At 37.6% G+C, this 20,000-nt stretch overlaps 1 protein-coding gene across 1 annotated transcript in view; it reads left to right on the top strand.

Moving 5' to 3' along the window:
• Positions 1 to 20,000, top strand: part of MYO3A (myosin IIIA) — a 2,697,794-nt gene that overhangs the window by 2,303,255 nt on the left and 374,539 nt on the right. The window contains exon 28 of the mRNA XM_044064554.1: positions 10,524 to 10,604. Within this exon, the coding sequence (XP_043920489.1) occupies positions 10,524 to 10,604 (81 nt within the window). The remainder of the gene's footprint in view (positions 1 to 10,523; positions 10,605 to 20,000) is intronic.

Genomic DNA, 20,000 nt, shown 5'->3' with positions numbered 1-20,000 from the left:
ATATTTCCAAGGATTCTTAGGGCTGTCTAAAAAAGGTTACTAATGACAAGTTTGCTCAAAATATATTCATGGTAACAATTGACATGGTTGACTTATTTTTAAGCATACCACACAAAGAGGGTTTGGAATGGTTCCAGGAGGTTCTGTTGGAATGTGATTATTTAAAGAATGAACAAATAAACTTAATTATGGAATTTATAGATACTATTCTTAAAAACAATTTTATGTTTTCTAATGGAGAATATTACAAACAGGTGCAGGGAGACACAATGGGTGGCTCCCTGGGCTCCATTGTTTGCCAATCTAGTATTAAATTACTTGGAAAAGAATGATTTGTTCATAAATGAACTCTTTGAAAACATGGTCTATTACACCAGGTTTCTTGATTATATTTGGGTTTTTTTTAAGGAAATGTGGAACAACTGGAAAACTTATTTGCATATACTGAAGGTAGTATTACCTTTTTGAGGTTCACTCATACAGTTTCGAAAGAATCTGTTAACTATTTGGATGTATGTATTTACAAAGACATTAGTAAGAATAGATTTCATTCAAAAATCTTTCAAAAAGAAACTTTCCCTAATTCTTACTTACATTATGAAAGTGAACATCCATATTATCTAAAAAGGGAATTGTTAAAGGACAGATTATAAGGGCTTCTAGAATGTGTAGTGATCCAGAAGTATTTGTCCAGGAAACACAACTTATCAAGAGGCTTTTTTTTCAAAGGGGTTACCCATCAGTTTTGATAGACCAGCTGATACATGAGGTTATTAGAGATAGGGAAGTGAAATATTATCCCTTATTGGGTAAGAGTACAACAAGTGAAATAAATGTAATAAGTGAAGACAACACACTTAATTTAGCCTTTTTACATACTTATATTGAGGTGTTTTAACTATTAATTCTGAAATTCAAAAAGTTGTAACTGAGACACCCATATTTATTAGAAGGAAAGGCATTAACTTAAAAGAAATGTTTGAGAGATTCAGTCAAGGGAATAAATAGGACAAACAGGAAATCGGGAACCTATAAATGTGTTTTTTGCAAACAATGCAACTAACTACATGGCGGGTTTGGATAGAATTTTTCTTAAGGCTAGGAATTTGCACATTGATTCTAAGGATTACTTCAACTGCAATAGTAGGGAAGTGGTTTACTTAGTCAGTTGTGACACCTGTTGTAGTTTCTACGTAGGTAAGACTGAAAGAACTATTAGAAAATGAGTATATGAACATCTGTACGATGTTTCCCATGAGAAAGATACTAATGCTTTAAGCAGACACCACAAAATTTGTCCTGGAAGTAAATTTACATTTTTTATTCTTGAGCAAGTTCTAAGGGATCCAAGGGGTGGACACTGGGAAGCTAAGCTGGAGTACAGAGAGCTGTTTTAGCAGCTGAAATTGGATGCTGCAAAGCCACCCAGACTTAATGAGGCAATAAGTATTAACAGTATACTAAAAATAAGGGCTGCTAAGCTATAACTATGTTTCAAGTAGGTATTTTTTAGTATTTTAGATATTTTAATACAAGCAGTGGTATATATCCTTAGGAACTGTAGACAAAAGTTTTGTTTCACCTTTCATATGGATTATTAGATTTTACAGCAACAGTATTGTATTCTTTTAATTTTAAAAGTAATGCGATATAGTGATTTGTTAATTGGGGGGGGTAATTGGTTGCTGTTGCTTTAAAAATGTTATGTAGTCATGAAGTTTGGGAGGTTACCCAATGAAAGTACTTAACCTTGTTACAATTTACTGCACTTTTGGCTTGCAATAAACCCGTTTACTACCAATTTGTTTCCTTTGGCAGTGATTTGTGTTTCTGACACCTTACCCTTGACTGCTATTCTGTGATTCCTATTGTCCAACTACTTCTTTATCTGAATATCTGTAATTGAATTAATATCCATCATTTTTTAACATTTCCAGTAAGTACCTTTGGGGAACTGTATCAGTCATTTTCTTAAATTCAAATATACTGCATCATCTGCTTCTCAGAATCTGCTCACTTTGATCCTTGTCCACAAGACTGTGGCTACATTGATACAAGTTTATTGAGATCTGTAGGTTTAGTAGCCTCTCAAACAATCTACCCAAAATAAATGGGAAATCTGTTGCTCTGTATTTCTTAACCAACCCCGTAAAGTTATCCATCTGTAACACCACTAAATGCACATGGGTGGGGGTGTGCACAGGGACTTGCCTCCTGCAAAAAAAACTTAAAATTGTCTTCATTGAAAGTAGTTTCCAGCAAAACATGTTTGTGCATTTGTCCATCAAATAATAATCCTTCAATGAATACTCTTGAATCCAGTGTGGGCTTTGTGTCCCAATTGATGATGGTAACCCTTGTAGAAATGTATTCAGGAGCACAGACACATAGAAGAGGGTATAGAATTGCCCCATGATGTCACAAGTGTTCTAATCATACTCAGGGTGTGGTGTTAAAGATGTTATCACAGAGCCCCAACAGCTGCCTGTATGATGACTCCCAAGGAATTGGGGCTGGGGGATAATGACTGGCAAGCGAAAGTAGACCTACATGGTATTAACTAACTAAATAAATAAACAGATAACAATATACATAATGAATAAATAACCCTGCTGATGGATATATTTGTTCTTATTCAGGTTGCTTTATCACTCTTGAAAAAAAGTGCACCTATGCTGTAACCATTTCTGGCCCTTATGTTCCATAACTCCTCAGACGTCTTCATAGAGTTGATAATTACATGTCCTAGCATTCATTATTCAGCTACTTATTTCATGCAGGCACAATACCCTGGTATTCAATAACAAATGCTGATGCAAAATAGTGATTGAGAAAGTTAACTTGTTTCCTTGTTTCTTTGAATTTACTCTGCATTACTTTTGTTATAGGGTTTCCTTCCTACTCCTCACTTCTGTTTATTTAAATAACTATTTTTGTTACAGGATTTCCTTTCTGCCTACCTTTTCTGTTAATTTAAATAGTTATTCATTCCCTTTATTGAACCTATTGTGCTGTAATCACTGCTTGTGTTAAATATAACCTCTGCTGCCCTTCATAATTTTTCAAACTATTCCCTACCATTTTTATATCCTTCTATACTGCAGTGCATACTGTTATTTTCACCTATGATGATTCCGTTAAGTTCATTTGTAAACCACTGTGGAAAATTCTTCTTATAATATTTTTTAAATCTAATATTGTGTGCCACACTTTATTGCCCATCCACTGATGCTAACATTCCTAGCCCTGGTAATGCACAACTTGTGTCCTACAGCTTGTAGTAATGTATTTCACTAATGCCTCATATCTACACTTCAGAATAGCTCCACAGACTACCCTTACTATATAAACAACACCATATCATCAACACTGTTTCTTATTACTTCTTCCACAGTTCCCTTTTCTTTCCCATAAATATTTGTTAGAAAGGCATCTACAACAATTTGACACTTCCTAAATTCCTTTGGGTTAACTCAAAATAACTGACTAAACTAACACTTAACATTAGTGCGTTACAGTGAGGCTGTCAAATAAAAACCATGAAATGATTTGATAAGAAAGGAGTATCGGAATACATTGCCCTTCTTAACATTGCGTTCTGGCCTCACAGGATATAATCTTTATATTTCCCTTGTCAAAGGGAAGATGCAAAAGATTTGTGCAAAATTTCCATGATGAAACCTGTATACATCTTGATGTGCTTTCCTCCAAAACAGTTGTTGCCTTTCTCTTATATTGCAAAGTTATATTGAAATGTCAGCATTTGAAATATGGAGGGTCAAAAAGCCCCCTCCCCAAAAAAAGACAAAACCAGGAGAAGTGCGAATCTCAAAAATCACTGTCCTCCTTAAACCTTCTTTTTGCAGGGGGTAAGCTACACAATGCTTGAACTTATGTATACCAACTTCGAGATTGCTATACCTCAGAGAAAAGGGAATTTTCTGAGAAATGGCATCTTGGACTTAATATATGTAATTCTATTCTTTCTGCCATTCAGTCTCTTGTGTTTTGGGATTTGCTCTAGAAGGTCCCAACATTTCAAATGGTTACCATTTTAATTCTCAGTCCTCTTTAAATACTGTTAACTTTAACTCATCCAGAAATAAATAGAAGCTCTAGTTTGAAAAGTATGATTTGAATCTATTTTCAAATTCTTTTGTGTGTGTGTGTGTGTGTGTGTGTGTGTGTGTGTGTGTGTGTGTGTGTTGGTGTGCAGTGGGTAGATGATACAGTTACGGCAAGTGAGTATCTGCATGGAAATTTGTTTCTGCATGTAATTTCTCAGATTCTTGGCACAGCATTATGTTAAGCTTAATCAGATTAACGTGACATTAGTAACCATGTCACTGAAGACAATTTTATGGTCATACATGTATTTACACATCTGTGTAGTTTATGCAGTCATTTTAGTACTGTATGCTTAATAAAACTGATAACTAATGTAGCACCTGCTTTGAGTGATAGTGAATTGTAGCATTTTTAATAGCTGGCCTGTGAACAGGACTTTGTATCTGTCTCCCATGAAAACACCCTCTGTCCTAGAGAAGGTAGTGAACTGTAACAAAGGACAGATCCACGGTCTGTGCAGCTTTTGTTGAATTACTGTTTGCTAAAAAAAAAAAAAAAAAAAAAAAAAAAAAAAAAAAAAAAATCACAGTAACAAATGTCTGTATTTCTGTATTCACCCCCAGAATACTGTATTACTCTTGTTTGGGTTTATTTCCACACAGTTGGTCACTGGATAGCTTGGGTATTAGTTAAGAGTTCATGACTTAAAGAGTTCTTTTCTGGTTAAATATTACATTTTAATGCTAGGTATCGGATAAATCACATCCACAGATATATTTGACATTTACATTCCAAGCTTCTTGGTTGTGGTTGTCTACTACCTTGGTAGAAAAAAATGAGCATGCTATAAAACGACACTGATAAGTGGGAAACACATTTATACACTAACATCTTTGTTATCTTTGTTAGATGATTGTATCTAACCTAATCCTAACTCCTTCAAACATTCTTGTTTGTTTGTTCATTGCATTTTACACATACAAATAATAATTGTCAGGTAACGGACAACAGTATAGTGTACACAGAACATGGATTATAGTAGCAGATAATGCTTAATACAGGATGCAATGGAGGCTAATTTGTGGTTATTCTTAACAGGGTGTCTATTCTGTGCCATACAATATCTTGGTTATAAATGTACTAGTGGTTTGCAGAAGACTTGTTTTGGACTTGAAAAGTTTAATACAGATTCCAGTATTTAGACCTTCATAATTTGACAGTCCCTATACATAGGAGCTACATTACATACATTAGCATGGTAGATAAGTCATTCTGTTTTCAAAGACAATACCCACTCAAACAATACTTTCCATTCCCTCATTCCATTAGGACATTATTTGCACAGAATGAAGTCCTTAAACAGAAAGAATGTCAGGAACTATTAACACCATCCGGTACCCACTTCAAACATACATGGCTTTGATTTTAGTAGTCTTACTGGTGCAATTATGGAAATATGGAGTCAAGTGGTTTCTGTAAGAATCTTTTCTCACCATGGCAAAAATGAGTACATATTTAAAGTCAAATGCACTAGTCCAAAAGAAACACAATTTTTCTGCATTTTTTAAGTTATGGACTGCACCTATGTTGAAACATAAATGTTTATTTTAAATGCAGTTAAATCCTCCTTGCCTTGGTATTATTGTGTGGTGGAGGGTAAGAAACTTGTCTTAGTCTGTGCCATTACTATTTAACTTACTGCCATTGCACAGCTTAATTACAGACCTGGAACACATAATCTTTATGGAAAATATTTTATTAAACATCTATAAAAAAAGTATCCATGGAATCACAAGGTAACACTTTATTTTAACAAAATCTGATTTTGGAAAGCAACAATAGGTTTATAAGAGGTTGCTGCCCCTGATTCCTTCTTCCAGACGTTCAGTGCTTTTAAGTTACATCCATGTCAGTTACTTGGTTTTAACTTCAGTGTTAAGTGAGTCAGTGTACTCCATTAAAAGAAGATTGCGCCCGCGCGCAGGCGCTCGTTTGTGTGTGTGTGTGTGTGTGTGTGTGTGTGTGTGTGTGTGTGTGTGTGTGTGTGTGTGTGTGTGTGTGTGTGTGTGTGTGTGTGTGTGTGTGTGTGTGTGTGTGTGTGTGTGTGTGTGTGTGTGTGTGTGTGTGTGTGTGTGTGTGTGTGTGTGTGTGTGTGTGTGTGTGTGTGTGTGTGTGTGTGTGTGTGTGTGTGTGTGTGTGTGTGTGTGTGTCTGTGTATATGTTTTCATGCATTTAAGTTATGTTTCAGTCTGTCATTGGTAAAATCATCAGTCAAACAACACAATATACAAAAATGCATAATCTGACCAATGTTATATAGTTAATAGTTTGTTCTTCAATTCTGTTTTCAAAATGATTTTAGATATATCTTCATGCTGTTTTACTTAAAGTTTTGTTACCTTTTTGTGTGTATTGTTCAGTACATCGGTGGTGCTAGTGTACTACAGCACACCCATAGCTTGGCTGGTACTAGTGTACTATGGCACACCCATAGGTTGGCTGGTACTAGTGTACGACAGCTCACCAATAGGTTGGCTGATACTAATGTATGACAGCACACCTATAGGTTGGCTGGTACTAGTGTATGACAGCTCACGCATAGGTTGGCTGGTGCTAGTGTAGGATAGCACACCCATAGGTTATCTTACACAAGTGCACGACAGCACACTCATAGGTTGGCTGCTACTAGTGTAGAACAGCCCACCCACAGGTTGGCTGGTACTAGTGTACGACAGTACACCCATAGGTTGGCTGGTACTAGTGTATGACAGCACACCCTTAGGCTGGCTGGTACAAGAGTACTACAGCACACCCATAGGTTGGCTGGTACTAGTGTACAACAGCACACCCACAGGTTGCCTGGTACTAGTGTAGGATAGCACACCCATACGGTTATCTAACACAAGTGTACGACAGCACACTCATAGGTTGGTTGCTACTAGTGTAGTACAGCACACCCATAGGTTGACTGATACTAATGCATGACAGCACACCCATAGGTTGTCTGGTACTAGTGTATGACAGTACACCCATAGGTTGGCTGGTACTAGTGTATGACAACACACCCATAGGTTGGCTGGTACAAGAGTACTACAGCACACCCATAGTTTGGCTGGTACTAATGTGCAACAGCACACCCATAGGTTAGCTGGTACTAGTGTAATACAGCACACCCATAGGTTGTCTTGCACCAGTGTACTACAGCACACCCAAAGGTTGGCTGGTATTAGTGTAAGACAGTACACCTATAGGTTGGCCGGTACTAGTGTATGACAACACACCCATAGGTTGGCTGGTACAAGAGTACTACAGCACACCCATAGTTTGGCTGGTACTAGTGTGAAACAGCACACCCATAGGTTAGCTGGTATTAGTGTAATACAGCACACCCATAAGCTGACTGGTACTAGTGTACTGCAGCACACCCATAGGTTGTTTGGTACCAGTGTACTACAGCACACCCATAGGTTGTCTGGCACTAGTGTAGTACAGCACACCCATAGGTTGTCTGGTACTAGTGTACTACAGCACACCCATAGGTTGGCTGGTAGTAATGTATGACAGCACACCCATAGGTTATCTGGTACTAGTGTATTACAGCAAACCCATAGGTTGGCTGGTACTAATGTACAACAGCACACCCTTAGGTTAGCTGGTACTAGTGTAATATAGCACACCCATAAGTAGGCTGGTACTAGTGTATGACAGCACACCCATAGGTTGGCTGGTACTTGTGTACTACAGCACACCCATAGGTTGGCTGGTACTAGTGTACTACAGCACACCCATAGGTTGGCTGGTACTAGTGCATGGCATCACACCCATAAGTAGGCTGGTACTAGTGTATGACAGCACACCCATAGGTTGGCTGGTACTAGTGTACTACAGCACACCCATAGGTTATCTGGTACTAGTGTACTACAGCACACCCATAGGTTGGCTGGTACTAGTGTACTACAGCACACCCATAGGTTATCTGGTACTAGTGTACTACAGCACACCCATAGGTTGGCTGGAACTAGTGCATGGCATCACACCCATAGGTTGGCTGGTACTAGTGTACTACAGCACACCCATAGGTTGGCTGGTACTAGTGTACTACAGCACACCCATAGGTTGGCTGGTAGTAATGTATGACAGCACACCCATAGGTTATCTGGTACTAGTGTATTACAGCAAACCCATAGGTTGGCTGGTACTAATGTACAACAGCACACCCTTAGGTTAGCTGGTACTAGTGTAATATAGCACACCCATAAGTAGGCTGGTACTAGTGTATGACAGCACACCCATAGGTTGGCTGGTACTTGTGTACTACAGCACACCCATAGGTTGGCTGGTACTAGTGTACTACAGCACACCCATAGGTTGGCTGGTACTAGTGCATGGCATCACACCCATAAGTAGGCTGGTACTAGTGTATGACAGCACACCCATAGGTTGGCTGGTACTAGTGTACTACAGCACACCCATAGGTTATCTGGTACTAGTGTACTACAGCACACCCATAGGTTGGCTGGTACTAGTGTACTACAGCACACCCATAGGTTATCTGGTACTAGTGTACTACAGCACACCCATAGGTTGGCTGGTACTAGTGCATGGCATCACACCCATAGGTTGGCTGGTACTAGTGTACTACAGCACACCCATAGGTTGGCTGGTACTAGTGTACTACAGCACACCCATAGGTTGGCTGGTACTAGTGCATGACATTACACCCATAGGTTGGCTGGTACTAGTGTACTACAGCACACCCATAAGTAGGCTGGTACTAGTGTATGACAGCACACCCATAGGTTGGCTGGTACTTGTGTACTACAGCACACCCATAGGTTGGCTGGTACTAGTGCATGGCATCACACCCATAAGTAGGCTGGTACTAGTGTATGACAGCACACCCATAGGTTGGCTGGTACTAGTGTACTACAGCACACCCATAGGTTATCTGGTACTAGTGTACTACAGCACACCCATAGGTTGGCTGGTACTAGTGTACTACAGCACACCCATAGGTTATCTGGTACTAGTGTACTACAGCACACCCATAGGTTGGCTGGTACTAGTGCATGGCATCACACCCATAAGTAGGCTGGTACTAGTGTATGACAGCACACCCATAGGTTGGCTGGTACTTGTGTACTACAGCACACCCATAGGTTGGCTGGTACTAGTGCATGGCATCACACCCATAAGTAGGCTGGTACTAGTGTATGACAGCACACCCATAGGTTGGCTGGTACTAGTGTACTACAGCACACCCAATGGTTATCTGGTACTAGTGTACTACAGCACACCCATAGGTTGGCTGGTACTAGTGTACTACAGCACACCCATAGGTTATCTGGTACTAGTGTACTACAGCACACCCATAGGTTGGCTGGTACTAGTGCATGGCATCACACCCATAGGTTGGCTGGTACTAGTGTACTACAGCACACCCATAGGTTGGCTGGTACTAGTGTACTACAGCACACCCATAGGTTGGCTGGTACTAGTGTACTACAGCACACCCATAGGTTGGCTGGTACTAGTGCATGACATTAACACCCATAGGTTGGCTGGTACTAGTGTACTACAGCACACCCATAGGTTGGCTGGTACTAGTGTACTACAGCACACCCATAGGTTGGCTGGTACTAGTGCATGACATTACACCCATAGGTTGGCTGGTACTAGTGTACTACAGCACATCACAAAACTGGATATTATTTATGAAATTCTGAGTTAATTGTACTCCTACTTGTGTCTTTTCCCTAATTATTTTTTTTGCCTTGTTTGTAGCTCTTGAGATAAAAGTTAAGAGACATGAATATTAAAAAACAATACTTTAATACTAATTACAAGATGAAAGACAGGAATGTGCAGGGTCTGTGTTTTTATTCATTTATTTTGTTTTTTGTTCTTCCTTTCCAGTTAGTAAAAATGCATTAATAATAGAAATAAAGTTGATCAAGGTTACTGTGGATATGCTGGCCTGACATCCTCTGATGCCATGACACCCCAACCCCATATAGAATAATGGGAAAAGGGGAGTCGATAATGATGATGACATATTCTGATGTCACATGTTCCTGTATATATGTACTGCAAGACATAAAACAACCATCTTCTTCTTCTGTATTGTCCTGTCATGTCCACAGGCAAGAATTTTAGGATTTTACATTTTATGAATTTTCTTCAAAGAAATAATTAGGATCAATGTACTGTATGCTGTTAAAATACAGAAAATTGTAAGTAGATTAAATGCTTTTACATGGAATCTTTAAATTTCAACTGGATCTACATATATTTATGGATTTGTGGTATAAGTATTAAAAGTGCGTTGAATAATCCTTAATATATTATGTTTTATATGTATGCATGTTTTCTCATAATCCTTAATATATTATGTTTTATATGTCTGCATGTTTTCTCAGTTTGTCGTGTCTATTAACAATGCCAACTTTTTTTAGCATATAGAGGCTACAGAGTCCGTAAGGAATATGGCAAGAACAAAGAAGATACTGAAAAATGGATTATCCAGTTTCAAGCTGGTAAGTCTCTTTTTTTTCTGATTTATGAATTTATTTACATGTAGTAGCTGTCTTGTTTATTATTTATTATTTATGATTTATGTTTTTTGCCTGATATTCTTTGGACTCCCCAAGAGGAATGTTTTACTTTACATGTTCGTGACACAGTTATTAATTATAAACATCATGTACAAAAGACATGCAGTCTTATAAAAGTCGTATTCACTACAGTCAATAGGCAGTATACCATTTAGGTGGAAAGATACAGAAACTGAAAACATTATATACATAATGCAGCCAGAAACAGTGACGCCATGCTACTTACAGTAACAGAACAATGCCAACAATTACAACAATGACAACAATACACATGATACACAACTTATCCTACTTTGTACTTACGAATTATCTCCATTCAAAGCAAACAGTGTATCATGACACAATGTATGTCTTATAAACTTATTCTCTGTATTCACTTTATAATGCCATATGCAAAAAGAGAAAGGGCTCAGCTATTACATACTTTAGCTGAGAAGTCTACTTTGTCAAAACCCCCTTTCACTGGTGACCTGGGTATGGCTGCAAGTATAATACTGTACAGGCCAAACATTATATTTAATGCACAGTTACAACACTGTTAATTCAATGACATATAACATACACACCACTGAAATCAAATTAATACAGCCATGGATGATAAACTCAAAAAATATGTCTTGTTATTAAGCCCCCTTTTCCCATTTTTATATGGGGTCACAATATCACTTCAAAATTAATCAATGTGAACAAGTCTTGTGTAATGTATATATGACCCTCAGTTTAGACAGCCACTGACTTTAATGGAATAAGGATATTATAAACTTCAATTTTCAGATGTTAAGTTCATTTAAATTTGGGACAGCAATGGCCACCTATGTTAAAGACATAATTTAGCCAGTGAACTATAAAAGAAACCTCTTCCTGTAAAAAAGATGGGGAGATATCACACCTAAATGGTTCCTCTGGAAGTTGGCATTCTGAGTTTTTGTAATTGTCTAAAAATACTAAAGAATAACTGTTTCTAATATTTTTTAGGAAGATGGGTGCATTTTATTGGGATACTACGGTTAAAGCCCCATTCCCCACTTTTAAGCAAGGCCTGATTGGAAAGTACTATGGTAACCAGTTTCATGTCTAATAGCATTGCGTAATACCAACTTATTGGAGGTGATTTCAAAGACTTGCCACAGGCCTTTGGCATTCTAGACTATTCCCTTTCATTCAGTCATCTTAATCTCTGTCTTTTACAGATGGACCCCCTACAACAGAACTGTAATGTCAGATTCCAGTCAACTCACACAGCCATGGAGACCCTGCACTCAAGTGCACCCCAAGGTTCAGTGTTTGAATTTCCCTTCCCTCCATTTCTTTACCAATGATATTCATGCTTCCTTTCCTTATATATTCATATTTCAATACGCTAATCACATATTTATATTTTTATTTGTATTTGTTTTCTATGATAGAACACTGATTTCCATAGACCTTTTTTAGATTCAGCCCAGGAGCAGCATCTAGTTAAGTGATTTTCTCAGGATCACACAGTTAGGCAATGGAAGTTGAGGGAATCAAACCTTCCACCTCTGGACCAAAGGAAACAGCTTGTTAACAGCTGCTTAATCCTTTAAGACATCTGCCAGTTACCAGATACTCTAGTAACTCCTGACAGCCATTTAGTACATTCTTCAAAAAAATAGTACCTGCTTACAAAACAAATCTTCCAACAACTTTAGAAGCCCAAACATCCATTATGTAAGTCCCCCATCTTAAACTATTAGAACCATATACTACTCCAGTTACACACGTTCCTACATTTAGATATCTTGATCTCTGAACAAAGTATATCATAACCCTCTCATTCCACATTAGTAATAATTTTCTTCTATACTAAGCCAGCAAAGGTAACACAAACTGCATTTTTTTGTTTTGTTTTGTTTTTTTTGACTCTTGAAATTCCTTTTTAGAAGAATATGTCTTCCTCATCTAGAATATGCTCATAGACTTTACAGCTTGGGTCTGCTGTTCTAATGCATGATTGTGAGATTTACATTTCTCTGGTTATACACTTTGTCTTCCATCTCTCCATCATGCAGCACTGTCTTAGTTCGCTTCAGCTATTGTCCTGCCATCAGACTTTATCCTACATGTATGACAGCTCGATCCCCACAGCTTGGCCTTGCCTGTCTGTCTTATGTGTAACTCTTACACTAGGTAACCTAAATTAGGTTATAATAAGCTTCATCTATTCATTTAGAGACAGCATTCATACTTAACTGTTACTAACTATAATATTTTCTGTCTTGTTTTCTGTAATGCATCATGACTACTTAAAACAATCCATGGAATCCTTTATCAATTTACTTTCTGTCTACCTTACAGGCAAAATTTCATAAAGCTTGCTGTCTGCTGTTTTATTAGGTAGTGAACAAGATTGTAAGTTAGTATGTCTGTAAGTCTATAATGACAATCAGTGTTATAGATTTTGGCAAGATTGTAAATAATGAAGCCAAAGAATTTGGAAAAGTTTAATTAACAGTGTATAAACTGTTGTACCTGCATTATGGCAATGCTGGCATTAGAAGTTACGTTGGAATTTATTACATACTGCAATACCTACAATAGCTGCTGGTACATGCACTTCCACAACATTTTAGAGAGTGTTCAAAAATGGGAAACTGGACTGTGTCTATTTAGTAATAGTGAAGGCTCATATTTATGAAATGAGAATATCAGTGCCTGTTTCCACAACTTTCCTTCATGTATCTTGTCGATCATCTTGGTTTACAATTGAAGACGGACAGGTGGGGTAGTTCATTTATATGCTTTATTACACAGAAACACATCAGGATAGTAGCAGCAGTACAAAATATAAACAAACTGATTAACTGACAGACTACACAAACATGCATGCTTACATCTCAACAGTTTACTACAAAATCGCACTTGCTCAGTATTTATACACATGTGCAAGCCTATGGATAGCTTCTTAAAGGTATACATATATACTGATCTACATCCTTCCTCTTTAGTGAATTGCCCACAATAAAATTCCATTTGAAAAAGACATGCAATTGTACAGACAAAAAGAAAGAGACACAATGCTTATGTCCTTATGTCCAAGTTGCCGTGTATCTGGAACATGGTCTGGAAATGTGACCTGATCTAGTGATACAGCAATCAGAACTGGGTTTAGCAATGGGGACAAACATCAATGACCAAACAGTTTCTGGAGTTTCAGGATTCTTCTTGGGAACGGGATATTTAGTGGAACATCCTCTGGAACTGGTAAGCTGGATAATTCACTCTGAGATTTAGAGTCTTTCTCACAGGTATAATACTGCAATACAGGCTCAGACACCAGGACCAAATGTTTCCAATTCCACCTAAATTCTACTCCTTGTGATTCCACAGTGTACAATCTCTGCTCTGGACATACATTTTTCACTACTCCAATCCGATCAAAACCTTTGGACATCTGCATCCTCACTATCTCCCCTTCTCGTAATGAATTGAGCAGTTTGCTGGCATTATCATAATAGGACTTCTGGGATAAGTGCTTCTTCAACAGATGGGCTTTCGCTGATCTGTTGCTCTTGACACATGAAACCAATGAACTACTAATTGATAGTGTGGTTCTGGTTTGTATTGACAGAAGTCTCTGTGCAGGTGAACCAAGATGTTTATCACGAGGAGCATTTCTGAGATTCAAGAGATTCAAGAAAACATCACTATTGTCTCATTTCGACTTCTCTAGTAATTGTTTCGTACTTTGTCCTGTACGTTCTGTCAAACAATTTGATTGTGGATACTCAGGGCTACTCGTAACATGAGTAAAGTCAGCAAATCTCTTGAACAGCCGGCTTGTAAACTGTGTACTGTTATGAGAAATAACTTTGTGCAGACTAACATCAACTGCAAAAATTACACTTTACCTTAGTAATGACAATACTGGATGCTAGATTAGGAAGTAGGTCAATCTCAAACCAATTTGAATAAGAGTCTACTAATACCAAGTAATGTTGACCATTTCACTCAAAAATGTGTGTAGCTACTGTGGTCCAAGGTAGTTCAGGAATCTGGATTAGCTGAAGTGGTTCTTTCTGTTGATGTGGCTTTGTACTATTGTATACAGAAAAAGATGAAAGTACTGTCTCGATATCTTTTGACATAGAAGGCCAAAATATTAGTTGTCTCACCCTTCTTTTGGTAAAGTCAGTTCCTAGGTGGCCACAATGCAAAATGGTAAAATACTCTTGTTGCAAGGATTTTAAAACAATCACTTGTGGACCTTTCATGATGATACCATTGTCAAACAACATCTCATCTCTGTAAGGAAAATATGGTTGCACTTCTACTGGTAATCAAGATTGCTTTGAAGGCCATCCTTGACTGATAAAGTGTTTGAGCTTCTGAAGAATTGGATCTTAGGCTGTGTGTCTTCTAAGCTCATCAAGACATGTGGAAGAAAAAAATCTCACTTCCATGACCTCAAAATCAAGTTACTCATTTTCATGCTGTTCAGTGGTATTTCTGGGTGATCTGGATAAAGTATCAGCAAGGAAAAGAAGTTTGCCTGTTGTGTAGACAAGATTGAAACTATACGTTTGCAATTTCAGTATCATGCATTACAATCTGGCAGGAGCTGTATGCATAGGCTTTCTCAAAATAGTGACTAGAGGTTGGTGATCAGTTTCAATTTGAATTGGGCAGCCATAAATATAATCATAGAACTTTGAACATGCAAACACAATCAATTGCCAAGAGCTCTTTCTCTGTGCATACTGCTTCTTGGTTTGGGTTAGAGTCCTGGATGCATAGGCTACTGCTCTACCCTCTTGAAGAATGACTGCACCAAGCCCAAATTTCGAATCATCAAAAGAAAGGGTAACTGGTTTGTGAACATCATAGTAGCTGAGAGTTGGTGGGTTAGCAATTTTCTGTTTCAGGACATCAAATACTCTTTGGTGTTGTTCTGACCATGACCAAATTACATCTTTGCATGTCAGCTCTCTTAGCAGTGCTGAAAGTTGGCTTAAATCTGGAATAAACTTGCCTAGATAGTTGACCATGCCAAAAAATGTTGTAAGGCTTAAAAATTGTCTGGAGCTGGCATCTCAAGCCTGAAATGGTAAATAAATGACCAACATAAATAACTTCTTGTAGCCTGAATTTGCACTTCTGAGGATTCAGCTTGAGATTCACTTCACATGCTCTTTCCAGAACTTTCTTCAGGTTTCTGTCATGCTCAGCTTCACCATTACCTCCTACTAGAATATCATCTACAATAATACCACACGGATATCCAGAAAAAAGTTGTTCCATGGCATGCTGGAAGACTTCACTGGCAGAATTTATCCCAAATGGCACTCTCAAAAATCTGCACTTGCCAAAAGGAGTACTGAGTGGTTAGCAATGAAGAATTTCGATCAAGTAAAATTTGCCAAAATGAACTCTTTACATCCAAGGCAGAAAAATCAGTAGCATTTGGCATTAGAGCAGTGACTTCTTCAACTGTATGCATTGGATGATGAGTTTTTTTTCAGTGCTTTGTTCAAATCTCATGGATCAATATAGATTCTGATATCATCTGAGCTTTTCTTATGAGCCACGACTGTGGAAGATACCTACTCAGTTGGTTCTTCTACTGGATAAATCACACCTAGGTGCGCCATTTTATCTAGCTCAACTTTGACTCTGTTCTGCATAACTACTGGAACTTTTCTGGCTACCCTGATAACTGGGTTGACCTCTAGGTCTAACATCATGGAGTATACAACTGGGGAGTTTGCCTAGTTTGTCTTTAAAAAAATCAGCATAGGTAGAAAAAATAGACAGGGTGAAATTAAAACATTGGTCTTTTATGCTAACATGGTGGACTTCCTTGTTAAGTGAAAGCAGTCCCATTTTCAAACTGTCTCTGAGGCCTAATAATGACTACACGTGCCTTTTGATCATGTAAAATTCAAGTCATAGCTGTTCCCAGCAGAGTAACATGAAAGCACTAATGAACTTTCAGTCTGAATTTCTTCACCATTATAAGCAACAAGCTTCACACACTTTGCCAAATCAAGCTTCCCCCTAGCACATACTCTAGCAAATGTTTCTGCTGACATAACATTGCACTTTGAACCTGTGTCAATTTTGAGTTCTATGGGTCTTCCATTTATCAGAGGAGCACAAAATGCTTTGCCCATAAATCTACTGCACTGACTGTTTCATTAAGCACAGACACACCATCAACATAAAACGTAGGAGCACACCATTCTAATTGATCAACCTGTTCTCTTTTAATAAAAGAATGAGCTTGTTTTGATTTACAAAATCTTTGGAAAACGATTCTACTTCTTACATCTGCGGCATTGCTGACCAAAAGCTAAGCACGTTTCTCTTTTAGTCACATGATTGCCACCACAATTACAACAGTTGACTATGAGGCTAGGTGAGGGCACATGCTTTGAGTTTGCTGACTCACCCTTGTGCTTCACTGAAACTGTGTGCACTCTAGAATTTGCTAGGAAAGCTACAGGGTTTACCAGTGTGTGCTGCAGGGTTCACAGTTGCTGCCATGTGCTTGGGCCTGTTTCTTTTAACCACGTGCTACATACTATCAACATTAGCTTTAGAAGATACTGGAAGCATGCATTTCTCATTTGTAAGCATATTTGTGTGCTTTTCTGTGAGCTCATGTATCTGACAAATCTCAATGGTCTTATTCAAAGTTAAATCACTGTCATGAAGCAAAATCTTTCTCTCAGCATCATACCACATACAAGTCTGTCTTGCATCAGCTCATCCCTTAAATCACCAAATTTGCATGTTTTAGCCTTGTTTCTCAAGTCAGTTATATATGCTGCAAACTTTTCCCCAGGCTTTTGATTCCTTGTGTAAAATAAGTGCCTTTCCATTGTAATATTTGTTTGGGGGCTACCCATTTCTCTAAATTTGCATTTTAAGCACTCAGGATCTTCCCTTGACTCAGCCGGTACCACTATATGATGGTTTCCCCACTCCCCTGTAAGTGCAGCAGGCTCATACAGAAATGAATGCTCTCTTTCTATGGCTTCTGAACCAGCTAAATTAAGCAGAATAAATGTCTTTGTACATGCATCTTTCTCATAAAATGCAACTTGTATTACAATATCATACTCTTGCTCAAACACTCTCCATTTCTCTGCAATATTATTATCCAATACAAGTGGAGCTGGCCTATGCAATCCTTTAGCCATGCCAATAAAGTATGCTTAAACATACTGCAAATATGGCCCTTGTAATGCACACATACCTGGTACCTGTAATAACATTTAAATGTACAATAAACTCTTCAAAATACTGTACTTTGTGAAATATGCTTTGAAATGGCTGTATTTTGCACAATAACTGCACTGCAATACATGACAAACTTGTGAACAATTTGTATACTTTGGATATCTTGAATAGCTTTAATTAATGCAAAAAAGTAGCACATAGTGAAACGTGGTCATTTTCCTTATTTTATACATTTTATGCAACTTGGACAGTGTTTCAAGCATTTTTGTAATGATTTTGAATATTTTTATCAATATGTCACAGTTTCAGACATTTCTTTTAACTAGAAATTAGTTTTGAGTGTTCTGAGTGCTTTTTTTATATTTTTTGAATAAGAAATCATTTAAGCAAGTTTTGGTACCTGAAATGCATTTTTGACCTTTCTTTGTGAATTATACGTGCAGTAGGGTTGATCCATTCCTCTATATTAACTGAGTGCCTCTTGGTCTTGATTCTGGATCTCACTTCTGACACCATGTCTCTTATCTTGGTTTACAATTGAAGATGAACAGGTGGGGTAGTTCGTTTATCTGCTTTATTACACAGAAGTACATCATGATGGATAGCAGCAGTACAACATATAAATGAACTGATTAACTGACAGACTACACAGACACGCATGCTTACATCTCAGCAGCTTACTACAAAATGGCAGTCTGGCTCGCACGTGCTCAAGATTTATACACATGTGCAAACCCATAGAAAGCTTTTTGGAGGTATACATACACACTGATCTACACATCTGTTAATAATTAAGGAAACTGGATAGGAAATTGTCACTCCTGAGCTTTTTGAAACTCGTGGGTTAGATTGTCCAATGCTAATTATCAATGTTTAAGCATTCGAAAGAACATATATACCAAGTCAATACTGTTTTTTGAAACAATAAAAGATGACAATATAGAATGGAATATGCTAATACAAACTTTATAATCACTTGACAAAGGTTTATGTGCAGTGTAATGGAAATGATTGTCAAAATGTTATCTCATTTTCATACATATGAATGATGTCATCAAATTAACTATGGTATGATCCCAGCTATTCTCATTATAGGTAATATACAATTGCTGACCATGGAACAGGTAAGGCTAATCTATAACTAAATGGAATAGGTTAATTTGAGCACCTAAAAGTGAAGCTGGTTAGGCTTAAAATGGCCCACAAGGGTATCTAGCCTTTGTTCTTATGAACCTATGATTAAGAAGGTATGGTATTTGGCAGTGGCCTAGGTGCAGGTGCTAATGAATACATTTCCAGATTTCTCTTTAGGATTCTAGACATACTGATGCTCCCAATCAAGGAGAAATGGGTTTTACTAGTACTTATTTGTATTTTTGTTTGATCTGTGCTACATACAGTTTGATGCTGTCAGTTTGTAATCTGGGTTTTCAATAGATTCACCAAATTTGATCACAGTTGTTGATTGTAGAGGATATGCAAGAACAAGGCAGATTGACTTTACTTACGTATCTTTTCCACAAGGAATGCATCATATTTAAAGTGATATTTATTGACTTATTTAAAACTTAGGTAACCAGGTAAGTGGGCTGCTCCAAAAACTATTTTCAGTCATGGCCCGGGTGCAGATGTGCACAGTAAACACAGACATACTGTAATACATACAATAATAAGTATAGTAATAGATTGTGCATAAGATATTATAAAATACAGTTACTAAAAATACACAGAACAACTAAATTAAAATATTATATACAAGCACAGTTGGTATCAGATACTGAAAGTAACTTAAAAATGGTACACAGTACAGAAGCCATAGGGCTGTGATCGTGATGATTTCTACTACATTTTGTTCCATAATGTACAACAAGGAGAATGATACATATAGTAACATTTTCCAGCAGTTATTTGATAGTAGATGAAACAGGAAATTATAATACTTATGTTATAATAAATGAACTGCTGGCAGCAATCACTTACCTAATCAGCCAGTATATAGCACTGTAATCTACATAATGTAACTTAATTTGGTTACATTCTGGAACTGGGAGAGGAGAATTTCTTTGTATGTTATCTACCATTGCCATCTGTATAGTCCAAACGGTCAATTCT

This window comes from Protopterus annectens, chromosome 3.part0 (genome assembly GCF_019279795.1).
Source record: "Protopterus annectens isolate FY-2018-M chromosome 3.part0, PAN1.0, whole genome shotgun sequence".
NCBI classification, from domain to species: domain Eukaryota; kingdom Metazoa; phylum Chordata; order Ceratodontiformes; family Protopteridae; genus Protopterus; species Protopterus annectens.
This window is presented reverse-complemented; position numbering and strand designations above follow the sequence as displayed.